Raw genomic sequence first — 20,980 nt, 5'->3', positions numbered from 1 at the left:
AGACAGACAGGACGGTCAGTGAACAGAGAAGGTGTACTGTACTCACTGCCATGCTGTGGCCGAAGCCGGAGCCAGGCTGGGGGCTAGCAGCACTGATGTAGTTGCCCACATTGGAGTCCTGGCCTCCAGGGCCGTACAGTTCGGCTACAGGCCCAGGGCTGTTGGCACCAGGGAAACCTCCAGGCCGAGGTGGGTTTCCCCCTGCACAGAGAGCACAGCAGGGGCGCAACAGTTCAGTTACACCATGGTGCACCATGGAGCACAGATGAGAACTTACATGCAGCTAGTTCATTCTAGTTCATTCTAGTTCATTCTTCCACAATATATACATTCAAATCTAAGAACACATTACTGGATTCATATGTTTGGCAAGAGGTATATTAATCAATACTATAATTAAACAGAGCACACACATTAGTGAGTAATTGGAAATGCCATTTGAGGCCTGTTTGCATGTTAATCGCATACATTTTGTTGGGGATTGACAAAAGATATGTTGCAGGCTTCAAGAGGCAAGAGCAATGTAATAGATGAATCCAGTGTGATATTCTTGAGATTTCTACATGCTAGGTATACTATACAGTGGTAACACTCAACCATGCACAATAGAAACCATAAGCAGACCACCAGAGATACTTGGACCATGCTAGTAAGGTTGCAGCTTAAAAGGTTAAGTTATGTATGTTGTGGACAAGTGTTCATTTTAATGGAGTTATTTTGAATATATTTGTCAAGAGGTACCCTATAGGGGGCAGCTCAGTTGCTTTGGATTCTATACTCATGCAGATATGAAACCAGTTTATGTTTTTTGATTTGCCTATACATCTAACCTGATTGGACAAAACATTCCAACGTAAACTCAGCAAAAAAAGAAACGTCCCCTTTTCAGGACCCTGTCTTTCAAAGATAATTCGTACAAATTCCAAATAACTTCACAGATCTTCATTGTAAAGGGTTTAAACACTGTTTCCCATGCTTGTTCAATGAACCATGAACAATTAATGAACATGCACTTGTGGAACAGTCGTTAAGACACTAACAGCTTACAGACGATAGGCAATTAAGGTCACAGTTATGAACTTAGGACACTAAAGAGGCCTTTCTACTGACTCTGAAAAACACCAAAATAAATATTCCCAGGGTCCCTGCTCATCTGCGTGAACGTGCCTTAGGCATGCTGCAAGGAGGCATGAGGACTGCAGATGTGGCCAGGGCAATAAATTGCAATGTCCGTACTGTGAGACGCCTAAGACAGCGCTACAGGGAGACAGGACGGACAGCTGATCGTCCTCGCATTGGCAGACCATGTGTCACAACACCTGCACAGGATCGGTACATCCGAACATCACACCTGCAGGACAGGTACAGGATGGCAACAACAACTGCCCGAGTTACACCAGGAACGCACAATCCCTCCATCAGTGCTCAGACTGTCCGCAATAGGCTGAGAGAGGCTGGACTGAGGGCTTTTAGGCCTGTTGTAAGGCAGGTCCTCACCAGACATCACCGGCAACAACGTTGCCTATGGGCACAAACCCACCAACGTTGGACCAGACAGGACTGGCAAAAAGTGCTCTTCACTGACGAGTCGTGGTTTTGTCTCACCAGGGGTGATGGTCGGATTCGCGTTTATCGTTGAAGGAATGAGCGTTACACCGAGGCCTGTACTCTGGAGCGGGATCGATTTGGAGGTGGAGGGTCCGTCATGGTCTGGGGCGGTGTGTCACAGCATCATCGGACTGAGCTTGTCATTGCAGGCAATCTCAACGCTGTGCGTTACAGGGAAGACATCCTCCTCCCTTATGTGGTACCCTTCCTGCAGGCTCATCCTGATATGACCCTCCAGTATGACAATGCCACCAGCCATACTGCTCGTTCTGTGCATGATTTCCTGCAAGACAGGAATGTCAGTGTTCTGCCATGACCAGCGAAGAGTCCAGATCTCAATCCCATTGAGCACGTCTGGGACCTGTTGGATCGGAGGGTGAGGGCTAGGGCCATTCCCCCCAGAAATGTCCAGGAACTTGAAGTTGCCTTGGTGGAAGAGTGGGGTAACATCTCACAGCAAGAACTGGCAAATCTGGTGCAGTCAATGAGGATGCACAGCAGTACTTAATGCAGCTGGTGGCCACACCAGATACTGACTGTTACTGTTACTTTTGATATTGCCCTCCCCTTTGTTCAGGGACACATTATTCCATTTCTGTTAGTCACATGTCTGTGGAACTTGTTCAATTTATGTCTCAGTTGTTGAATCTTGTTATGTTCATACAAATATTTACACATGTTAAGTTTGAAAATAAACGCAGTTGAGAGTGAGAGGACGTTTATTTTTTTGCTGAGTTTATATATAGACACTTTTTATTGAATTGAATATTGACTATCTACAGTACACATCTATTTCATGGTCATTTGGCCTGGCCATTTTCTGATTTCAGTAAACTGCAGAAAGAGTTCTGATTATGTTTGCTAAAAATCCTACTCCAGCAAGAAAGCAATGGACACAAGTGTTCTACAGACAGAGGAGGCATAAACCTTGGGAAATATAAAAACATAAAAGCTTTCCCTGAGTTCATCCACAGGTACACAATGTGGAGATGTAAAAGAATCGCTCTGTGTGACCTCCGACCTATGCCCTGTGGCTAGGAGGTAGTCAGACTAATAAAAAGGCCTTTTGAAAACCCAGACACCCAGCGATGGCCAATAACACTGGCGATATAAAACTAAGCCAGAGGGGGAGAGAAAGAGAAGGCACAGATGTCTTAAAACCCTATAACAGTTACACCACTTCAATATCCTCTGCTGTCAGATTCACATAACCCTCCATCTCACCCCTATTGAGAAACAAACCATGAAAATAAATGCACAAATTCAATTAGGAATGGAGGGGAAAACCTCTACAGAGCTCTGAGGCTCTGGACTGTGGCATATCCCATTCACGAGGAGCTGTGCTGCTTGTATACAAATGGACAGTTGCTCTTTTACAGTAGCTATGTGTTTGAAGTTTCTATTATAAATATATACACAACGCTAGATTTGAGCTCACGTGGCTAATGGAATCTGTACTGTACAGTGATTCCTTGCATAACACTTCAAAAACAAGCTTAAGATGCTATTGAACATGCAAAACACACACACACCCTTATCAGATGCTATAGTCCTTCAGAAGTTGTGACACATCACTTTCCAAACTTTGTTGTGTTAATTCATCTATACTAACTCTGAGCAGCACAAAACCCCTCCTACAGTGGGTTTCTTCCTAAATTTAAAATGAGAACCTGTCCCAGAGCATAGGGATCTAATGAGGGTGACACTGCTGCATAACTGCAGGCCCTTTCCCATGGCTTGCCTCACTTCTCATATCTGTACAGAACAGCCCCTAATAGGCTTGCTTATTAAGCAATTACTGCTATTTTCAGTTTAAACGGTAATCCTAATTTCTTATAATTGGTGGATTCTATTGAACTGCGCACAGCATCCCCTCTTCATATGAAACAGGATTCATGCTTTTCCTTAAACCCTGGGGCTACACAGGCTCAGCCATTAAGTTTAACAGCAAAACATGAGTTACACTTATTGGGGCTGACTGGTGGCTTAGCGGTGCCCATGCTAATTTAATGAGCCAGCCTTTGATTACACAGCATCTTTTAAGACACAGGTGACTCATCTGACACGCACCAACTCCACTCGCTGGGTTATTATTCATGTCACTTTGTACCTCGCTGCTGCTGTGACAAAATGTTGGTTTGGATAGGGGAGCAAGGTGCTGACGCAAATGGAGTTCTGTTCCTTCCCCGTTTTCTTATTTTCAGCAACAATAGCATTAACTCTGAAAAGGAAGGTTCAACAAAAAGGCAAACCAGGTGAGCCTTGAAAATCTGCCTCTGTGTCTGTGTGAGACTGGGGTGAGTAGATATGAATAAACATGCTCAAGTATCTGAGCAACGACAACGCAGTGGGTCAATATGACAGTGTTTATCCACTGTAGTTTTCAATTGCTGTTTTAAGTCCTGGAGAACACAAAACTGGGTTTTGCTTTAATCAGGTCTTAATAATTGAAGCCGTTTGTATACCATATCTTACTAATGCACATAAGGTCACTTTATGCACACAAGGTCCAACCGAAATTTGAATCCGCTTTTAACCCAACCCCTCCGAAAGACACACATACTGTACATACACATACAGGTTTTGGAGAGGTACAGGGGGCCGCCACACTGAACACCTAGGGCGCAACGGCATCTACGATTTCATACCAGCAACCCTCCAGTTGCCAGCTCACTTCCCGACAAATTTTTCCAGTCGGACCCGAACTGGCAACCCTTCAGTTACTGGCTCGCCTCTCTAACCGTTAGGCTACCTGCCACCCTGTAGAGGCAATTTAGGTGGTTTACAATTAACATTTGGAGGAGGTTTACAATTAACATTTGGAGGAGGTTTACAATTAACATTTGCCATGAAAGCGTTTCTATTCAAACTGGCGGTGGCAATTTCCTCATGGCTGTGAGTCTGTCTCAGTGGAGAACCAGAGCTCAGCTTCCCCACCTGTACCCATTGGGCATAATTAGAAACCAGAAGGAGCCTTTACTACCTGAGGAGGGCCACAAAACACTTCCTCCTCTTCAGCCAAGCGCAGACAAAATAAAATTATCGACACACTATACAATCCCCACATCAAAAGCTGTGCTTTTCAGCACTTTGGCTTTGGATGTTGACCTATATGCACAATGCTGTCGGTGTCTTAGCAAAGCTGTTTGTTCTCCCCCTCTTCTTTACAGCTGAGCCCACTCATCACCACTCTGTGGATAAATGCAGGAAGTGGTTGCGGAGCTGCAGTCCTGCCATCCCCTGTGAAGCCCTAGGACAGACATCCATCCCAATGAGTCAGGCAGGCAAATCTCCACCCAGACTGGGCCGGCCTCCAAACCAGGAGATCTGTGTAATCTTCGCTGTTAAGCATGAGGCCTAAAGATGTCCTTTCCTGTCCACTGCCAAAGCCAATGAGGCAGGACTAGTGAGGTGTACAGGGACGGACTGCAGGGGGCCTCAACACCTGCCGCTGCCTGCTGGTCACCACTCCTCCACTGGTACAATGGTAGTAGGACTCTACAGAGCAGTGACAGCACCATCATTCTGTCTGGATGAGTCATCATCATCAGACATCATTACTGTCTCTAGTCTACATGGCCACTTCATCTGAACACAAGGATAGGATCTGGTCAGGAAGAGCAACACACCAGTAACCAAATTCACTTTATGCAGTCTAGCATACGTTCAGGAAGATTGTGTATTTCATTGTGAAGAACATTGTTTGAGGATTTCAGCTGTGCACATACTGTATATGGAGGATGACTGGTAAACGGAGTGATACAACAAGAACCCTGACAAAGATGGGCTTCAGCACTATCTACCGTGGAGCAGATTAACACCACCAAATCACATCTACAGCTCTCTGCCTGACATCCCCTGAGCTGGGGTCAGCAACAAAAGAAACAAACTCTCCTCACAACCTTTTCCTCTCAACATTGTCTTTCTCAACACTTACAGCTCAAAATATGAGATGAAATTTACTGAAATGACATCTCTTGTTAGTTTTATCAGGAACAAACCTATGACCAAAGAAATAGCTGACCCTGCAAGTTTAGAATGAGGGTAATCAATTGAAATGAAATTGTCATAGCTACGTATTATCTGTAGAGGAAAGTTATAAGATGCAAAACATACAGTTTTCACTATGTTTAGAATACAACCTTGGGAAAGACAAACCAAATTATAAACGCTTCTGCCAAAAACCAAACACTATCATACTGAAATGTATACTGAAACATACCACTGTTTTAGTGTAATGGTTAAATGATGCATATGACTGTACTAGGATGTAATGTTACTATAATGTATACACAAATCATGCCTACTGATTGATTGCCTAGTTGTTCACAGAACGATAATGGAGGTGATCATGCTTTCACCACAGGCCCTTTCATATTCCTTCACTCAATCATTCACAATATACTCTAACTGACTAACTCTTTCAGTCAGTCAGTCATCTAGTCAGTCAGTCAGTCATCCAGTCAGTCAGTCGCTCTCATTCAAACGTAGAAATCCAAAAGGTTCAAATGTCCATGTGGATCGAGACATGACAAGTAAATGTGAGCTTTCTCATAGAGGACATTGTAGTCCAGTCCTCTGCCTCCCATGCTCTGTTACATGCATTTGGAGGAAAACATACGTCCTCCCCTAGGTGCAAGCAGGGGCATGGAATAAACCTCACAAATAATCAGAAAAAGGTACATTGAAAATCAAAAAGGAGGATAAAACATGCAATGCATTGCTGGCAAAACGTTCATCCTTTTCACGTTTCTTTTTTTCCATATAGACAAAGAAAACGTAGACAAAAAAAAAAGCATAGATCATCTGTATGGAGGAAACATCATGAATCAAACTGAACAGTCCAGAAGGTGAATGGGAGAGATGCGCACATACAAACCTGGGCTCTTAAACTGATCCGGGCTGTGCAGGTGCTGGAGGGGGGAGTTGCAGGCGGAGGTGGCATGCTCACTGTGCAGCATCTGAGCCGCCTGGGGCCCCAGGGAGCCATAGTCCGCAAAGGAGCAGGGTGCCCCCCTCTGGTCACTGGGCGCAGAGTAAAACCCGTAATCGGGAAAGCCTGAGAGGTACAGTATAGGGTGGGGAAGGGGAGGGGAAGGGACTCCATCATTGTGGAAAACGTTTGGTTTCATTGTTTCACAGTAGTCAATGTTGTCCAGACTCTTTAGCATGGCATGGTTGGTGTGTGACATTATGACAGGTTCATTTAGCTGAGATACATGGCGTCCTCTCCCTGCTCTCTCTCCCCAGCAGAACCTGCTGCCAGTCTGTGTCTGAGGTGTAGGAGTCTGTCGGCACCAGCGTAGTGCATCATCCCTCTAGGGAACCCAACACATTTCAATGGTTGGCTGTCTAAGATAATAGGATGCTTGACTGGCTATCAACAATCATACGACAGTGAAGTAGCAGGACTGGCTGTGCTTACTGGACATACCTGAAGGAAACTCTCATCGTGATGACTACAATGCTTACTGGACATACCTGAAGGAAACTCTCATCATTCAACGGGAGGAAAATGTAGAATGCTCACAAATCAATAATTAATTTCAAGCCTCTGGTTTTGAACCACTACAACTGCAGACTGAGGTCTGTGCATGAGACATTTTCTCCTGGTTTGATAACAAAGAGACACGTTCATGTGTATTGACCATAAATAGAAGGAAAGACTCCAAAACACTCCACAATTAGGCTTGGGCTATTCCAACATACCCTTCTTTCAACACCGATGGAGGATTATCAACGCTTCAGAAATCGTCATTCAGCAATAAGACATGCTGACAATTTATTGCTTGTCCTCTTAATCTGAGACAAACTGCTCATATAAAGAGAGCCATTAAATGCACATGTTGCATCGTGCACCTCTTCAATATGGGGAGTTAATCCACTCAAGGAAAAACTGAGATTGGCGTCAGCGGCTCTTTTCCCAGCGGGTCTCCCCGCTGTGTGTTTGTTTATTTGGGTCTCCAGCTGAAGAGGCGATCAAAGCCATGTCACACCTAGACCTCCATTATGAGCTTGTTAGCAGCTGCCAAATGAAATCCAAACACAGGCGTGCTCCTCAACCGGCGCTTTAGGGCCCCCCAGTTTCACCGAGCGCTACGTGGGCTCCATGCCCACTCCTCAAATTATGGGCTCCTAAAATGGCAGGCTTCCCACATTGCTTCCCACTTCCAGTCATGTAAACGGTGACACATGGAAGACAGCTCCATAAGACAATAATCCCCTTTACATCTCTCTTAAGCAACTGCCATGGAAAATCGATCGGTCTTTATCAATGAGGAAAACTCTGATTTAGGGCGACATTAATGGGACAATGAAGGAAATGATGTGTAAATGGGTCGATGCAGGAACGCAAGAAGAATGTCTGAATGAATGATAAAAACCTACTTTCACCTAAATCTTTCTAGCCTGAGACAAGTCTTCCCAAACAAGTCTAGAAATGAGAATGTTAAGTACCTGCTGACTCCAGTGGTCTGACAGAGCTGTCTCCTCTCAGTGTGATACAGACAGGATATGAAAGGACATGAGACCAAGAGACAGGTGCTGAGTCACCAGTGATCTGCCCTCAACCCACAGTCCTCAGTCTGTCTCTGTATCTCAGTCCTGGAGGCTGCTGTCTGTCTGTCTGTGCCTTTATCTTACACATGGTCGTTCAGCATTCTGCACGTGTACCACCATCATTAAACCCAGCTGCATCTTCTCTGTACCCTACGCCGTCACCATGCCACTAACCACAGAGCCTGTCCTCCCAGGCAGGGGCGGTCACTCACACACAGCAATGACCTGGGTGACACTCCCTCTGCAGCACGGGGATGAGGACTCAGTGAGGATGGGCCAGGTTGAATTATGGACGAGGGCATTTCAGAGGGTCACTGCTTTTTTTTCTCGAAAGAATGTGCTCTCTTCCGGGAGCGGAGAAGAGGGATAAGGGAGCAAATTTCCTGAGCGTTCCACCTCCTTATCTTCACCCCCCCATCCCTCCTTTCTTCTGCCTGTGCTATGGAAAGCTGCCTTGAGGCAACATTCACGGAAATATGCATTCAGCCAGCTTTAATCGTAAGGAGACCAAGAAGAGAGAAACTAGGGACACTTGTGTTTAATCTGTTTGTGACATCCACGCTAATAGGTGGCCGTCCTTGAGTTTCCGAGGTGCTTTTTCCATGCTCACCTCTAATTAGACAAGCTTCCACTGCTTCCTCTCCTCTTCCTAATTAGATCTTTAACAATAAACAAGCAGCGACCTTTACAAAGGCCTTGCCACAATCTCCCCCATTAGTTAAACGGCTGAGAGGCGCTGGGCTAAGGGAGGGGAGAGGGGGAGGGAAGCCATGCCAACCATGCCACATCCTCATGGTACTGGCTGTCAGGCCCCCGACAATGGCAGCTTCCTGTTACAATCTGCATAAATCCGCCAATTCTATGATAACAGGAACGACAGGACACAAAGACGACATCAACACACACAACAAATACACATGGCGGCTTTGTTTGCGCTGACACGGACAATTAGCCCTCAGCTGCCGGCAAGGTCTTATCTAATAAAGCCAGGCAAAATTACTTTTATTGTTCAGGTAGATTGATTCTAATGATAGTGCCATCTGTGGGACAGCATATGAATAAAATGAGTCTGAAAATGCTTCTAGAAGGAAGCAAAGCCTGAAAAGCACACATCTGGGAGAGGCCGAATAGCTTGATTATCTTCCCCAACTAATTTGATTTTCAGAGCATACAAATGTTTTAAGCAACTTTCACTTGGGCGAAGGTGAGGAACAGAACGAGAGTGAAGAAAAGTCTCTGAGCACCAAAGAAATAATGGGTTTCCTGAGATCCACCTAAACAGACATATGTTCTTTATCAAGCTGTTAGAGATACACTAGCACATTGATGTTGGGGGATGGAGGGGGCTTGTATATGTGTGTATGCATACAATGTGTGTAGTTTATGTGATTCCCAGTGGTGCTTTAGAATATAGCTCATTATAAACTGCTCTACTGTATTTTTACATTACAGGAACATCTGGTCCTATCTATTGAACTACCACAAATGAATAATAATAAACCTACATGGAATATCATATGGCACAATGACTTTTCCTTAGAATAGAACACAATACTCTCTGAGCTTTTTAACATGCAAGGAGCATCCACATGATTACCTATAAACTTTCTCTGTTTTTGTCTGTAGATAATAAATGCATTGTGGCTATCAGTACTCACCAGGGCAGAACATAAAACCTAACATTCTGATTGAGGTGACTGAGGACAGAAACGGTGCCATAAAACAATGCTTTGCAGACAGCCGCAGCACGGAAAGTCCTTCTACAATAACAGTCCGTGACTATTCAACTGAGCAGGACACTTTGTGCAGTGTAAGATGTCTTCCTTTGCTCTTTCATGGTGAAGTTTAGGTGGATGCCCAGACTGACTCAGAGACGTGCACTAGCACACTATACTGAGGAGGTTTAACTAGGCATGTAGTCTGTGGAAGGGACACACACACACGCACGCACACACACACGCGCGGGCATGTGCGCACGCGCACACACACACACACACACACACACACACACACACACACACACACACACACACACACACACACACACACACACACACACACACACACACACACACACACACACACACACACACATCTTCATCTCTGTAGTGTGATGGGGCAGTAGGCTGTTGTAGGTCCCCACAGCTGCATCACTGATCTGTTATGAGCCTGAGACAATCTTATTATTAATATTCACACCATCTAACCGGAACAATGGCCCCTTCTTTGGACTTTATTTTTTTCCCCCTTCTGGTCTAATTGGATGTAATTACTCATCTACAAAACAAATGAGCAGGTTGAGGTTGCCTTGGAGACCAGATCAGGAGGCCCAGCAGTGTGAATCATTCGCCGAGCTCCATTTATACTGATAATTATCCCCCCCTCTAATTTTCTCTCTCTCTCCCTTTGCCCACTGGCCAGAGGCTGCTGGGGATGGGGTGGTCAGCTCTCATCGGCCAGCTAAGAGCTCCACAGTTCAATGCTGGAGAGGCTGCATGTCTCATAGCATACTGCCATCACGAAGATGGCTTTCTTCAAGTGGATAAATGCTCCTCTCTCATTTCCACTTTGCCAGATGACTGCCTCTAAGGGAGGATTGCAAACCACTGCCTTGAAAGTATTGCTACTCTGCTCCTCTCTATGAAAAAACAGACAAAGAACCCTATCATGTTCGTGCTAAAATACAGGGCATATTCCCCTCCACTTTACCACTTTAGAGAGAGGACAAGGTGTTTAAGAGTGCACCAGTGTTTTCTAACAAAAGTCTGTGATTATCCTGACACTGAAGCTTCAATTCCCCAAAATACACACAGACATACTCATACAAATATTAATACACAAACACCCACGCACGCACAGACCGTCACAGGCACACGCGCACACACACACACACTCACAGGCACACACAAACACCTAGAGCAACATTTGCTCCCAATCATCCCTCTCTCCCATGCCCCCTCTCAATTCCCTGGTGGCCATCCGCACACGTCACTCTGCGGAGGATGTCAATAAACCTGTCATACGGCTTCCCAAATTAGCTATGAATTTCACAGCGACTGTAATTAGCTACTCCATTTCCACCTATGCCATTTCTCTGGGCTGCCGAGAGTAGCTTTCACTTTCCATTTGAAATAGCATTTTCTGACTGAATGAGTGACTAATTAACAGCACTAGACCCCCTTATCAAAAAGCACCGACATTTCATAAATAATACATATTTAATGTCTTGTCATTTTGTGCTCAGAAAGGCTTGGCTAATGAAGTTTAACAGATGATTTATTTCTGCATTTACTACCCCATAACCAGGCCTTTATTCTTCTTTTAGACTTTCATTCTTTCTCTCTTTCTTCCTCTCTCAACCCTTTTTGAAACACTGATAGCCACCAGAAGTGCTTCATCACAGGAAAATAACAGTTTTAAAAGAACATAAAAGAGAATGTTTTCTGACAGTAAATCACAGGTGTCTAACCAGCCGTGTGACAATGTGATGCGTGACGTAGGCTATTTCCCCTCCTGCAGGTGTGTCAGGAGGGCTACGGAGCACAACAACAGAACACTATGGAACACTAGGACAATTCAGTTCCTGTGCTGTCCTTGTAATAACACAACCTACAACCATTTGACAAGAGTTTTGATTCGTGTTTATGAGTGACTAATGGTTTATAAGGTATTCTTTAAATGAGTTCATGCAAAAGGTTTTCTAACTTCCACTAGAAACCAAAGTGAGTGAGACCATGACTCCAGCCTGAAGCCGATTGGAGAGGCACAGCATGGACCAAACCCCAGGGCATTCTCTTCTGTGACCCCTGAACATCTGCCAGCCACAGCTGTGTGAGCCACTGCACTGTAGGACAGGAGCTAGGGAGAGAGGGACAGGAACTCCTCACCCTCCCCACATGTCACATCTTCTCTCTAGGCCCCAGTCAAACCCGGAGTATACCACTGTCACATGGATTGGTTTGGCATGCTCATACCCAGGACATGTGATGCTCTTCTGGGCTCGTTGCTGAGCTAAGCGGAGCAGCATCTGGGACAAACGGACGGACCTGAGCACCCATGGGGCCTGGGGATCCAGATTAATTTAGCCCGATGAACACAGCCAATCCCAGACTCCTCTGGGGCACTTCCCAGGATCACAGAGCTTGTTGAGAGGAAATGGATAATGATCTCAGATAATGTTGCAAAATGTGCCAAATGATTTCCCTCTCCAAGCAAGCTGTGGGTTCCTCAGTAGAAAACAAAAACAGCCAGGGTTCAGTGGAGGAAAATACTGAAATCTACATCTACATGAGAACCTCTCTAAGGCAGAATAGAACCATAGGATAACTGTTTCCTAGGGGATATCAATCACATGGTATAAATGATCAAACCAAACATAGATAGATAACATATCATTTATTAAATTTATGTCAATGATGTCATTACAAATTTATGTCAACATGTTGCAGAATGTACAAGTTGTATGTTGAAAACAACACATCCCTTGTTCCAAAAGCAGGGACATTTAAAATACTATTTCACTGTTTATATCCCTCTGAGGGGACAACATGTTGCACTGCCAAGTGCTGTTTTAATAGCACAATTATTCGGCATAGAAATATTACTACCAAAGCATTATACTGTACTCTGTGTAGTGGGAAAGGTCACATTAACGCATGGCCTCAGTGTTCCCCAGGTCTCTGAGGTCACTGGGGCACTGATGATAAAGACAGAATTGATTAGCCATAGAAAAGGCCCTGAGAGATGTGCTTATTACAGAAATAATAATGGACGGAACTGAAGCCACGTCAACCTTCAGCACAATGCACTTATTGTGTATCAAGAGACCGTTGGCCAGGAGAACTGGACAACGGTTCGGAGCCTCTTTAGCTGACGAGACTGATCCGCTCCCACTGAGTTAGCATCTTACTGACATCCACTAACTCATAGGGGAACGAGGATGGGACAGGGAGAGGGAGAGGGAAAAATAGAGGATGAGAAAGAGGGAAGGGGTGCAGAGGGCGGTGAAGAAAATGAGAGAGAGAGCAAGGCATAGAGAGAGAATTAAAGGCAAAGAGGTAGAGTAAGCAAAACATTAAGAAGAAAGAAGAAAGTAGAGAAAAGATCAAAAGAACATCCTCGGCCCTCATGAGCTCGGCAGCAGAAATTCCTTTGGCGATCGATGCAGGTTTACAGGCGGCTTCTCCTTGAGAAGAGAATAGGCCATCTCGATGCAGGTTTACAGGCGGCTTCTCCTTGAGAAGAGAATAGGCCATCTCATCTCCAAGACTCTGAAACATCCCACTCATTTCCGCTTCACATAATAAGAGCTCATTCCTCTGGAAGGAGCTGAAAGGGCCTGAATGAGAGACTGAGAGCGGCAGAAATATCTCTGAGTGGGATGGAGGGAACGGAGGAGGGGAGATCAGAGGGGAAGGAGGTGGCGGGTAACAAATGGTCTAAACCCCAGGCTGACATGTCAATCAAGCAGCTCCTCAGGTAGACAGACAGACGTGGAGTCAGACTGAGTGAGGCAGGCACGTTGACCAGTCCAAGAGGGAGAGGACAGACTGTCCTCCAGTGGAGAAGGGCCCTGGGTGAGGTGGCAATGGAACGCAGACCGTGGGGGAAAGAGCAGAAACGCTGTCAATGGTGGCCATTCAAAAAAAACTGATCTAACAAAGTGGATATTCATGAAATCCGTCATCATTTATGTGATGTTGTAACAGGCCCACAATGTGGTTACTAAAATCTGATTTGGACATACAGTTGAAGTTGGAAGTTTACATACACTTAGGTTGGAGTCACTAAAACACGTTTTTCAACCACTCCACAAATTTCTTGTTAACAAACTATAGTTTTGGCAAGTCGGTTAAGACATCTACTTTGTGCATGACACAATACATTTCTCCAACAATTGTTTACAGACAGATTATTTCACTTATAATTCACTGTATCACAATTCCAGTGGGTCAGAAGTTTACATTCACTAAGTTGACTGCCTTTAAACAGCTTGGAAAATTCCAGAAAATGAGGTCTTGGCTTTAGAAGCTTCTGATAGGCTAATTGACATAATTTTTGTCAATTGAAGGCGTACCTGAGGATGTATTTCAAGGCCTACCTTCAAACTCAGTGCCTCTTCTCTTGACATCATGGGAAAATCAAAAGAAATCAGCCAAGACCTCAGAAAAACAATTGTAGACCTCCACAAGTCTAGTTCATACTTGGGAGCAATTTCTAAACGTCTGAAGGTACCATGTTCATCTGTACAAACAACAGTACGCAAGTATAAACACGATGGGACCACACAGCCGTCATACTGCTCAGGAAGGAAACGCGTTCTGTCTCCTAGAGATACAAAAGTATCTATATCCACAGTAAAACGAGTCCTATATCGACATAACCTGAAAGGCCGCTCAGCAAGGAAGAAGCCACTGCTCCAAAACCGCCATAAAAAAGCCAGACTACGGTTTGCAACTGCACATGGGGACAAAGATCGTACTTTTTGGAGAAATGTCCTCTGGTCTGATGAAACAAAAGTAGAACGGTTTGGCCATAATGACAATCGTTATGTTTGGAGGAAGAACACCATCCCAACCGTGAAGCACGGGGGTGGCAGCATCATGTTGTGGGGGTGCTTTGCTGGAGGGACTGGTGCACTTCACAAAATAGATAACATCATGAGGCAGGAAAATGATGTGGATATATTGAAGCAACATCTCAAGACATCAGTCAAGAAGTTAAAGCTTGGTCACAAATGGGTCTTCCAAATGGAAGCTTACTTCCAAAATTGTGGCAAAATGGCCATCACAAAGTCCTGACCTCAATCCCATAGAAAACCTAGAGACCTGACTCAGTTACACCAGCTCTGTCAGGAGGAATGAGCCAAAATTCACCCAACTTATTGTGGGAAGCTTGTGGAAGGCTAGCCGAAACGTTTGACCCAAGTTAAACAATTTAAAGGCAATGCTACCAAATACTAATTGAGTGTATGTAAACTTCTGACCCACTGGGAATGTGATGAAAAAATAAAGCTGAAATAAATCATTCTCTCTACTATTATTCTGACATTTCACATTCTTAAAATAAAGTGGTTATCCTAACTGACATAAGACCGGGAATTTTTACAAGGATTAAATGTCAGGAATTGTGAAAAACTGAGTTTAAATATATTTGGCTAAGGTGTATGTAAACTTCCGACTTCAACTGTATTTGGCTGTTTTCGCTGCATGAATGTCTGCTAAGTGCTAACTCCCGTTCTTATAAGCTGGTAGCATATACTGTCAAGGAAAACTAATTTCTACTGCGATTTTGGCTATTATCAACAGTAAAATACTGTGAAAGCATTATACTGCAGCATACTGTAATTGATGGTGCATTGTGGGAAACTGTTGTGGGCAGGGAAGGAATTGGTGTATTTCAAATGGTACTGTAATTCCACATTACAGAATACAGTACTGTACCGTATTTTATTCTTCTCATTAACATATTTTGAGGCGTGCCTTGTAAGAGGCTATATTTGTTCCAACCGTTAGTGTGAGATTCAATTCTTCAGTATTGTGTGTCATTACACAGTACTTGCTTTACTGTATTTAGATTACAATAGGTGTACTGCAATATGAAATACAGTAACTTACTTGCCACTTTGCTCCCTGTAAGTTACTGTCAAATTCATGGCAAGCCCTTTACAGTGTAACTAGTCATATAGAAATCGGTGGTGGTAGTTGAAGCCATTTATAAGTGTAATGCAGTTGATTGGTGAAGATGACATGAACATATATTGAGGTTGATATCTATACAAGTATTATACTCAGATTTTTACCTCAACATAGTGGGAAATACACATATAAACAGGCACATTTTGATGGGTGGCAATGAAGAGATTCTGACTCTCGCCATGGATATGCATGGCGTTTCTGTTGTTTTGGTCAAATTCCATTTATTTCTTTGCCGCATGTAGCTATGCTGCCACTCCCCATTCAAAGGCATCTATAGCATGCTACAGAGTTTGTTCTTAGTATGCCCTCTCTGTAAGGCAGAGTTATGGGGCTGTGGAAATCTGGCTTTGAATACTGTTAGCAAAACTCCAAGGTTGAACGCACACATGCACCTACAGTATAAGGTCCAAAGTGATGATGAGGCAATCTAAAAGACAGCCCTTTGATGGGTGATCTCCCTCTGTTGGAGGATCAGAGAGGAGATGTCTAACCTTTATTTAACTAGGCAAGTCAGTTAAGAACAAATTCTTATTTAAAATGACAGCCTACCAGGGAACAGTGGGTTAACTGCCTTGCTCAGGGGCAAAATGCCATATTTTTTTACTTTGTCAGCTCGGGGATTCGATCCAGCAACCTTTCGGTTACTGGCCCAAAGCTCTAACTACTAGGCTACCTGCCGCCCCTAGATCCAGTGATCTAGGATCTCAATGTAATGGGTGATCCCATTGTTAGAGCCCAAAAAGGTCAGGTCAGAGCGCACCAGACTTTACTGTGACTTACTGATCAATCAACTTTGTCCATAGGAATGACAGGGCCACAGAGTCCATCAATAACAACTCCTCTTGTCTTTTCAGTGAGTATGATTACATAGTCAGATTAAGTGAGTATGATTACATAGTCAGATTAAGTGAGTATGATTGCATAGTCAGATAGTCAGATTGCATAGTCAGATTAATATAATAGTTTGATTTTTTTTGACAAGCTTTGCAAGAAGAACGATTTCTCAAATAATCCTGTTTCCATGGACACATCTGAAATCAGGCTACCTGATGGGACTCTGAGGAATGCAGAAAATCAAAATAAACGTTCTACCACAGCGACCATGTTATTTATGGCGAAGACTATTTGATTCTGAGTTGGGACATATAAAGTTTGTGTGTGAAAACTATTTCTAAGATGCATACTTTCATAGGCTGGTGCTGGCACACGCGCAGATCAAACACACCGCTGGAACTCCGATTAACGTGTTTACACGTCCTAATCATTTGAAAGATTTGCTCAGGAAACCGGGTGTTTTAATTGCCATATGCTTACTTCGATTATGATCGCCGTTCAAGATAAGCAGAGTAAGATGTTTATATGACTATTGCCATACTCAGCCTACTGGCCTAATCCGTTTCCTATCAAATTATTAGAGTGCGTGATAACATACTCACTGATCAACTATGCTGATTATATCCCAGAAAACAAACTGACATAGCAATAACTCATCAATGACATGTCATCCATCAGTGTCTGTCAAACAGCTATACCTATTCAATACATCCATTTTCTCATACGACCTCAGTAATACAGGCTCATCATCTATCATACATCCACAGAAGGACAAACATCGGGAAGGGACACATGGAACAACATTCAGATTCCATTCTTGTCATTCAGGGCTAAGTTGTTATGGCGTGATGGCAAGGCCAGTCCTAGGGACTGCTTTACCCAGAGAGTACCCTCCATCAGCAGCAGCAGCAGCAGCACTGCTCTGTCATGGAGAGGGAGGCCATGTGAGCTTGGTGTCGATCTGACCGGTGACATTAAGCCGTGGGCTGTCAGAGCCAGAGAGGAGGGTGACTGGGGACTGTCTTTCATTTACCCTTGGCTCTCTGCGGAGCAGGCAGGCACACCGGTGAGCAGCCAGCCACGTGGCGAGGGGCAGACAGAGACGAGGGTTTAAGGCTTGCTCGCTCTGTGGGATGATAAGCGTGTGGGTAAATATGAGCGCGGCGGGGCGGTAACGAGATGCACCCGTTCACCCCGGCACGGCGCCACACAACGGAGAGGAGACGAGCGGGAGATTAGCTGAGAGGAAGGTCACATTTAAACACGCTTGTCTTCCTCAGCGCTCGACCCTGTTTATCTACCCTGTGTGTGTGTGTGTGTGTGTGTGTGTGTGTGTGTTTGTGTGTGTGTGTGTGTGTGTGTGTGTGTGTAGTAAACTATGGCGGCTCAAACATCAGAGCTGAGAGAGCCCCATATGGTTCCTCATTACCTAGACTACAGGAGACCTGTGAGGTCACCATTTACCTCACTATACCCCCATACATCATCTACCAGCACTATCAGGCAACACAGAGTTGTCAGGCTCTGACAACAGTACAAGATGTGCCCCTGTCTCATCCTCTCCAAGGAATCATCAGCAAATCACATCCCTGTTTAACTCTCAGTGAATGGCGTTGAGCTCCATTGTCTGGCAGATTGTTTGTTTTGAAAACGCAAGATCAAGAGGCCTGATTGGAGAGAAAGAACATCTGATTGGCTTCCTGTGTTGCCTGAACTGAAGTGAATGCAGCTCAAATGAAGAGAGGAAGACGGGCAGGGTGTGTGTGTGCGTGTGCGTGCTTGAGTGTATTGATGGGTCATATTTCCAAACAGTTTCCATCAGGACATTGAAGCTTACATTCACATGATCATACCGCAGGAGCATATATATATATATACAGTGCGTTCAGAAAGTATGGAATGTGGAATAAGTCAAGGGGTATGAATACATTCTGAAGGCACTTGACATAGTATAGTACTATGGTAGGTACAGTAGCACTTGGAGAGAGACGACCTGAGTCTGATTAAGAAAGCCAGTCTTCCCTAGAGCTTGGATGCTGCTTGTCAATTTCCGACACCTAGGTTGTTATTCACTGCTATTGATTGCTTTAGTGTTATTGAGGAGGACAGAGCCAGATATGCTAATGAAGCTGACTGGCGAATCAATGACGAGTGAGAAACAGGGAGAAACTTGCAAGTCTGGTGCTTCAGATTATTGGTACAAGTCGCTCTGCACACACACGTGTACAGTGTTAGCGAATCAATCAGTGTTGTGTGTGTTTATAGTGAGTGGATGTCTCCAGGTTTTATGGTTGGAGAAGCAGTGTTAGTCACTGAGGGCTAAAGCAGACATATCGCAGCACATTGCCAACGAAGAATTACACAAGTCAAAATGTGTTCGAAATCGATCGAGCTACTTTATGTGCTTGACACCCAATTATTTTGGTGAGTCATTCTTAGACAGTTTTAGGATTGGAGAATAAAATGTCTGCCTGTGCCCTTCATTGAAGTATTTAGAGCTCCAGTGTGTGTGGACTACATTATACATGTTTCTATGAGTGTGCTAAGGAGAAGCAGAGCAGCGAGAGAAGCTGGAGGGAGCAGCAGCCACACAGAACACGGACAGAGCAGAGTTTACCTGGCCCTGCGTTCTGTGGGTACGCCATGTAGCCGCCTCTTCCACGGGCCCCCCTACCTGAGCCACGCGCTGCTGCCACCGCCGCCGCCACCGGTCCGTACGCCGTCGCCGGGAAGCCTGTAGGTACACAGAGGACAAATGTCACTCACTGTCATCCCAGACCTAGCTAGTAGAACCCAGAGGCCGCTCCACTGGAGATCACCACAGTGTTCTAGTGTGCTATCAATACGCTTTGGGATCTGACTTACACAGCCCTCCTACTTACACCCAGAGAGAGAGAGAGAGAGAGAGAGAGAGAGAGAGAGAGAGGGGAGATACATTTGTGAACATGAATGCATAGGCAGGCACACTCAATATACGTGCACACACACACACATATGCAATCACTCGCACTGTCTCTAGTGAAAGGTTTGGGTAGGCGGGAGGGCCTCTCCTCCACGCTGAGTCTTCACTCGCCCAATTATCAGCGCACACACACACGCGCGCGCTGTGTGTGTGGGGGGGAAGCGGCACAATCATTTACTCAAATTAAATACTTAGGACGCCTTGAAACGCTCACTATCGTTTTGATCATACTCAGTTTTTCATGCCTCTTAATTGAGTTAGCAGCAGCTAATGGGCACTGCTTGGTGGAGGCTCTCTGTGCCATACTGCCATATTTCCATTTAGCGTGGGGGGACTCTCTTGGCTGGGGGTAGGGGAGGGGATGTCAACGGCTTCACTCTGGGGAGAGACCAGCTTCTTTAGAGCTTTACAGTGTTGCTCTCTGGGAGATCTGCCACTGTAGTGTGTCCCCTGTATTTTCATCTGGCAGCAGTTACCAGTTGCTATGGACCAGCTTTGGCCACTTGAATGCATAACTGAACGCATCAAAATATTTCTGTTTTCAGGCGCTCAAATTGGAGTTTTACATTTTGTGGGGGGTCGGAAACTCTTCTTCTCCTCATTGTCATGGTCATATCCACTCAATACTCATTGCAAGAAAATGACAATTTCTTGTTATTCTTAGATTTTCCGAGCCAATCTGTTAATCTGTTAATATGGTGTTCAAATATGCTCTGAACAGTATTTAGCAGAGTAGGACCGCCAGCTCTTTACTCAGTAAAATGGTGCCGTGCTCTAACATTTTAACTAATACCAGGATCATTACAGTGTGCAATTAAAGCAACACATTGAGCCTGTGTGTCTATGCCTCTATTACAGCATCGATGTAATTACAGTGCAGTCTCTCTCTAATGAACACACCCATCCCTGGCTGACAGAGACTCGTCCATGCCCAGGGCCTGACACCAGAGACGGCTGCCCCTATCTTCTCTCCTCTCCCCTCCCCTCCCTCTCTCACACAGAGGAATGGCATGTCATTAGGCCTGACGACTAGCCTGACTCTTCACTCTGGCCCTAATACCCTTCTGCATAATCGAACAGCCCACATTATCCTGACAGGAACTGTTAATGAGAAAATTCTATCTCAGAATTCCGCCAGCCAGCCAGACAGCCAGATAGATGTGGTCTTGATCTTTTCAAAGCAGAAAGTGTTCTGTGTGTGTGTTCTGTTTTGGATTGTGTGTGATATGCTCCGTGTTCTCTGTGGGTTGTGTTCTGTGTGTGTATGTTCCATGTGTGTTGGGCTGACTAGCAGTCAGACAGACACACAGGGGAAGTGTTG

At 44.8% G+C, this 20,980-nt stretch overlaps 1 protein-coding gene across 1 annotated transcript in view; it reads right to left on the bottom strand.

Annotated features, from left to right (window-relative positions):
• LOC106603292 (RNA-binding protein Musashi homolog 2) overlaps window positions 1–20,980 on the bottom strand; it is a 179,809-nt gene that overhangs the window by 10,423 nt on the left and 148,406 nt on the right. The window contains exons 6-8 of the mRNA XM_082974557.1: window positions 19,372–19,431; window positions 6,488–6,667; window positions 47–201 (exon numbers count right to left, since the gene is read on the bottom strand). Of these exons, the coding sequence (XP_082830683.1) occupies window positions 47–201; window positions 6,488–6,667; window positions 19,372–19,431 (395 nt within the window). The remainder of the gene's footprint in view (window positions 1–46; window positions 202–6,487; window positions 6,668–19,371; window positions 19,432–20,980) is intronic.

This window comes from Salmo salar, chromosome 04, assembly GCF_965601325.2.
Source record: "Salmo salar chromosome 04, fSalSal1, whole genome shotgun sequence".
Taxonomy (NCBI): domain Eukaryota; kingdom Metazoa; phylum Chordata; class Actinopteri; order Salmoniformes; family Salmonidae; genus Salmo; species Salmo salar.
Note: the sequence above shows the minus strand (reverse complement) of the source record. Positions and strands in the feature narration are given on the sequence as shown.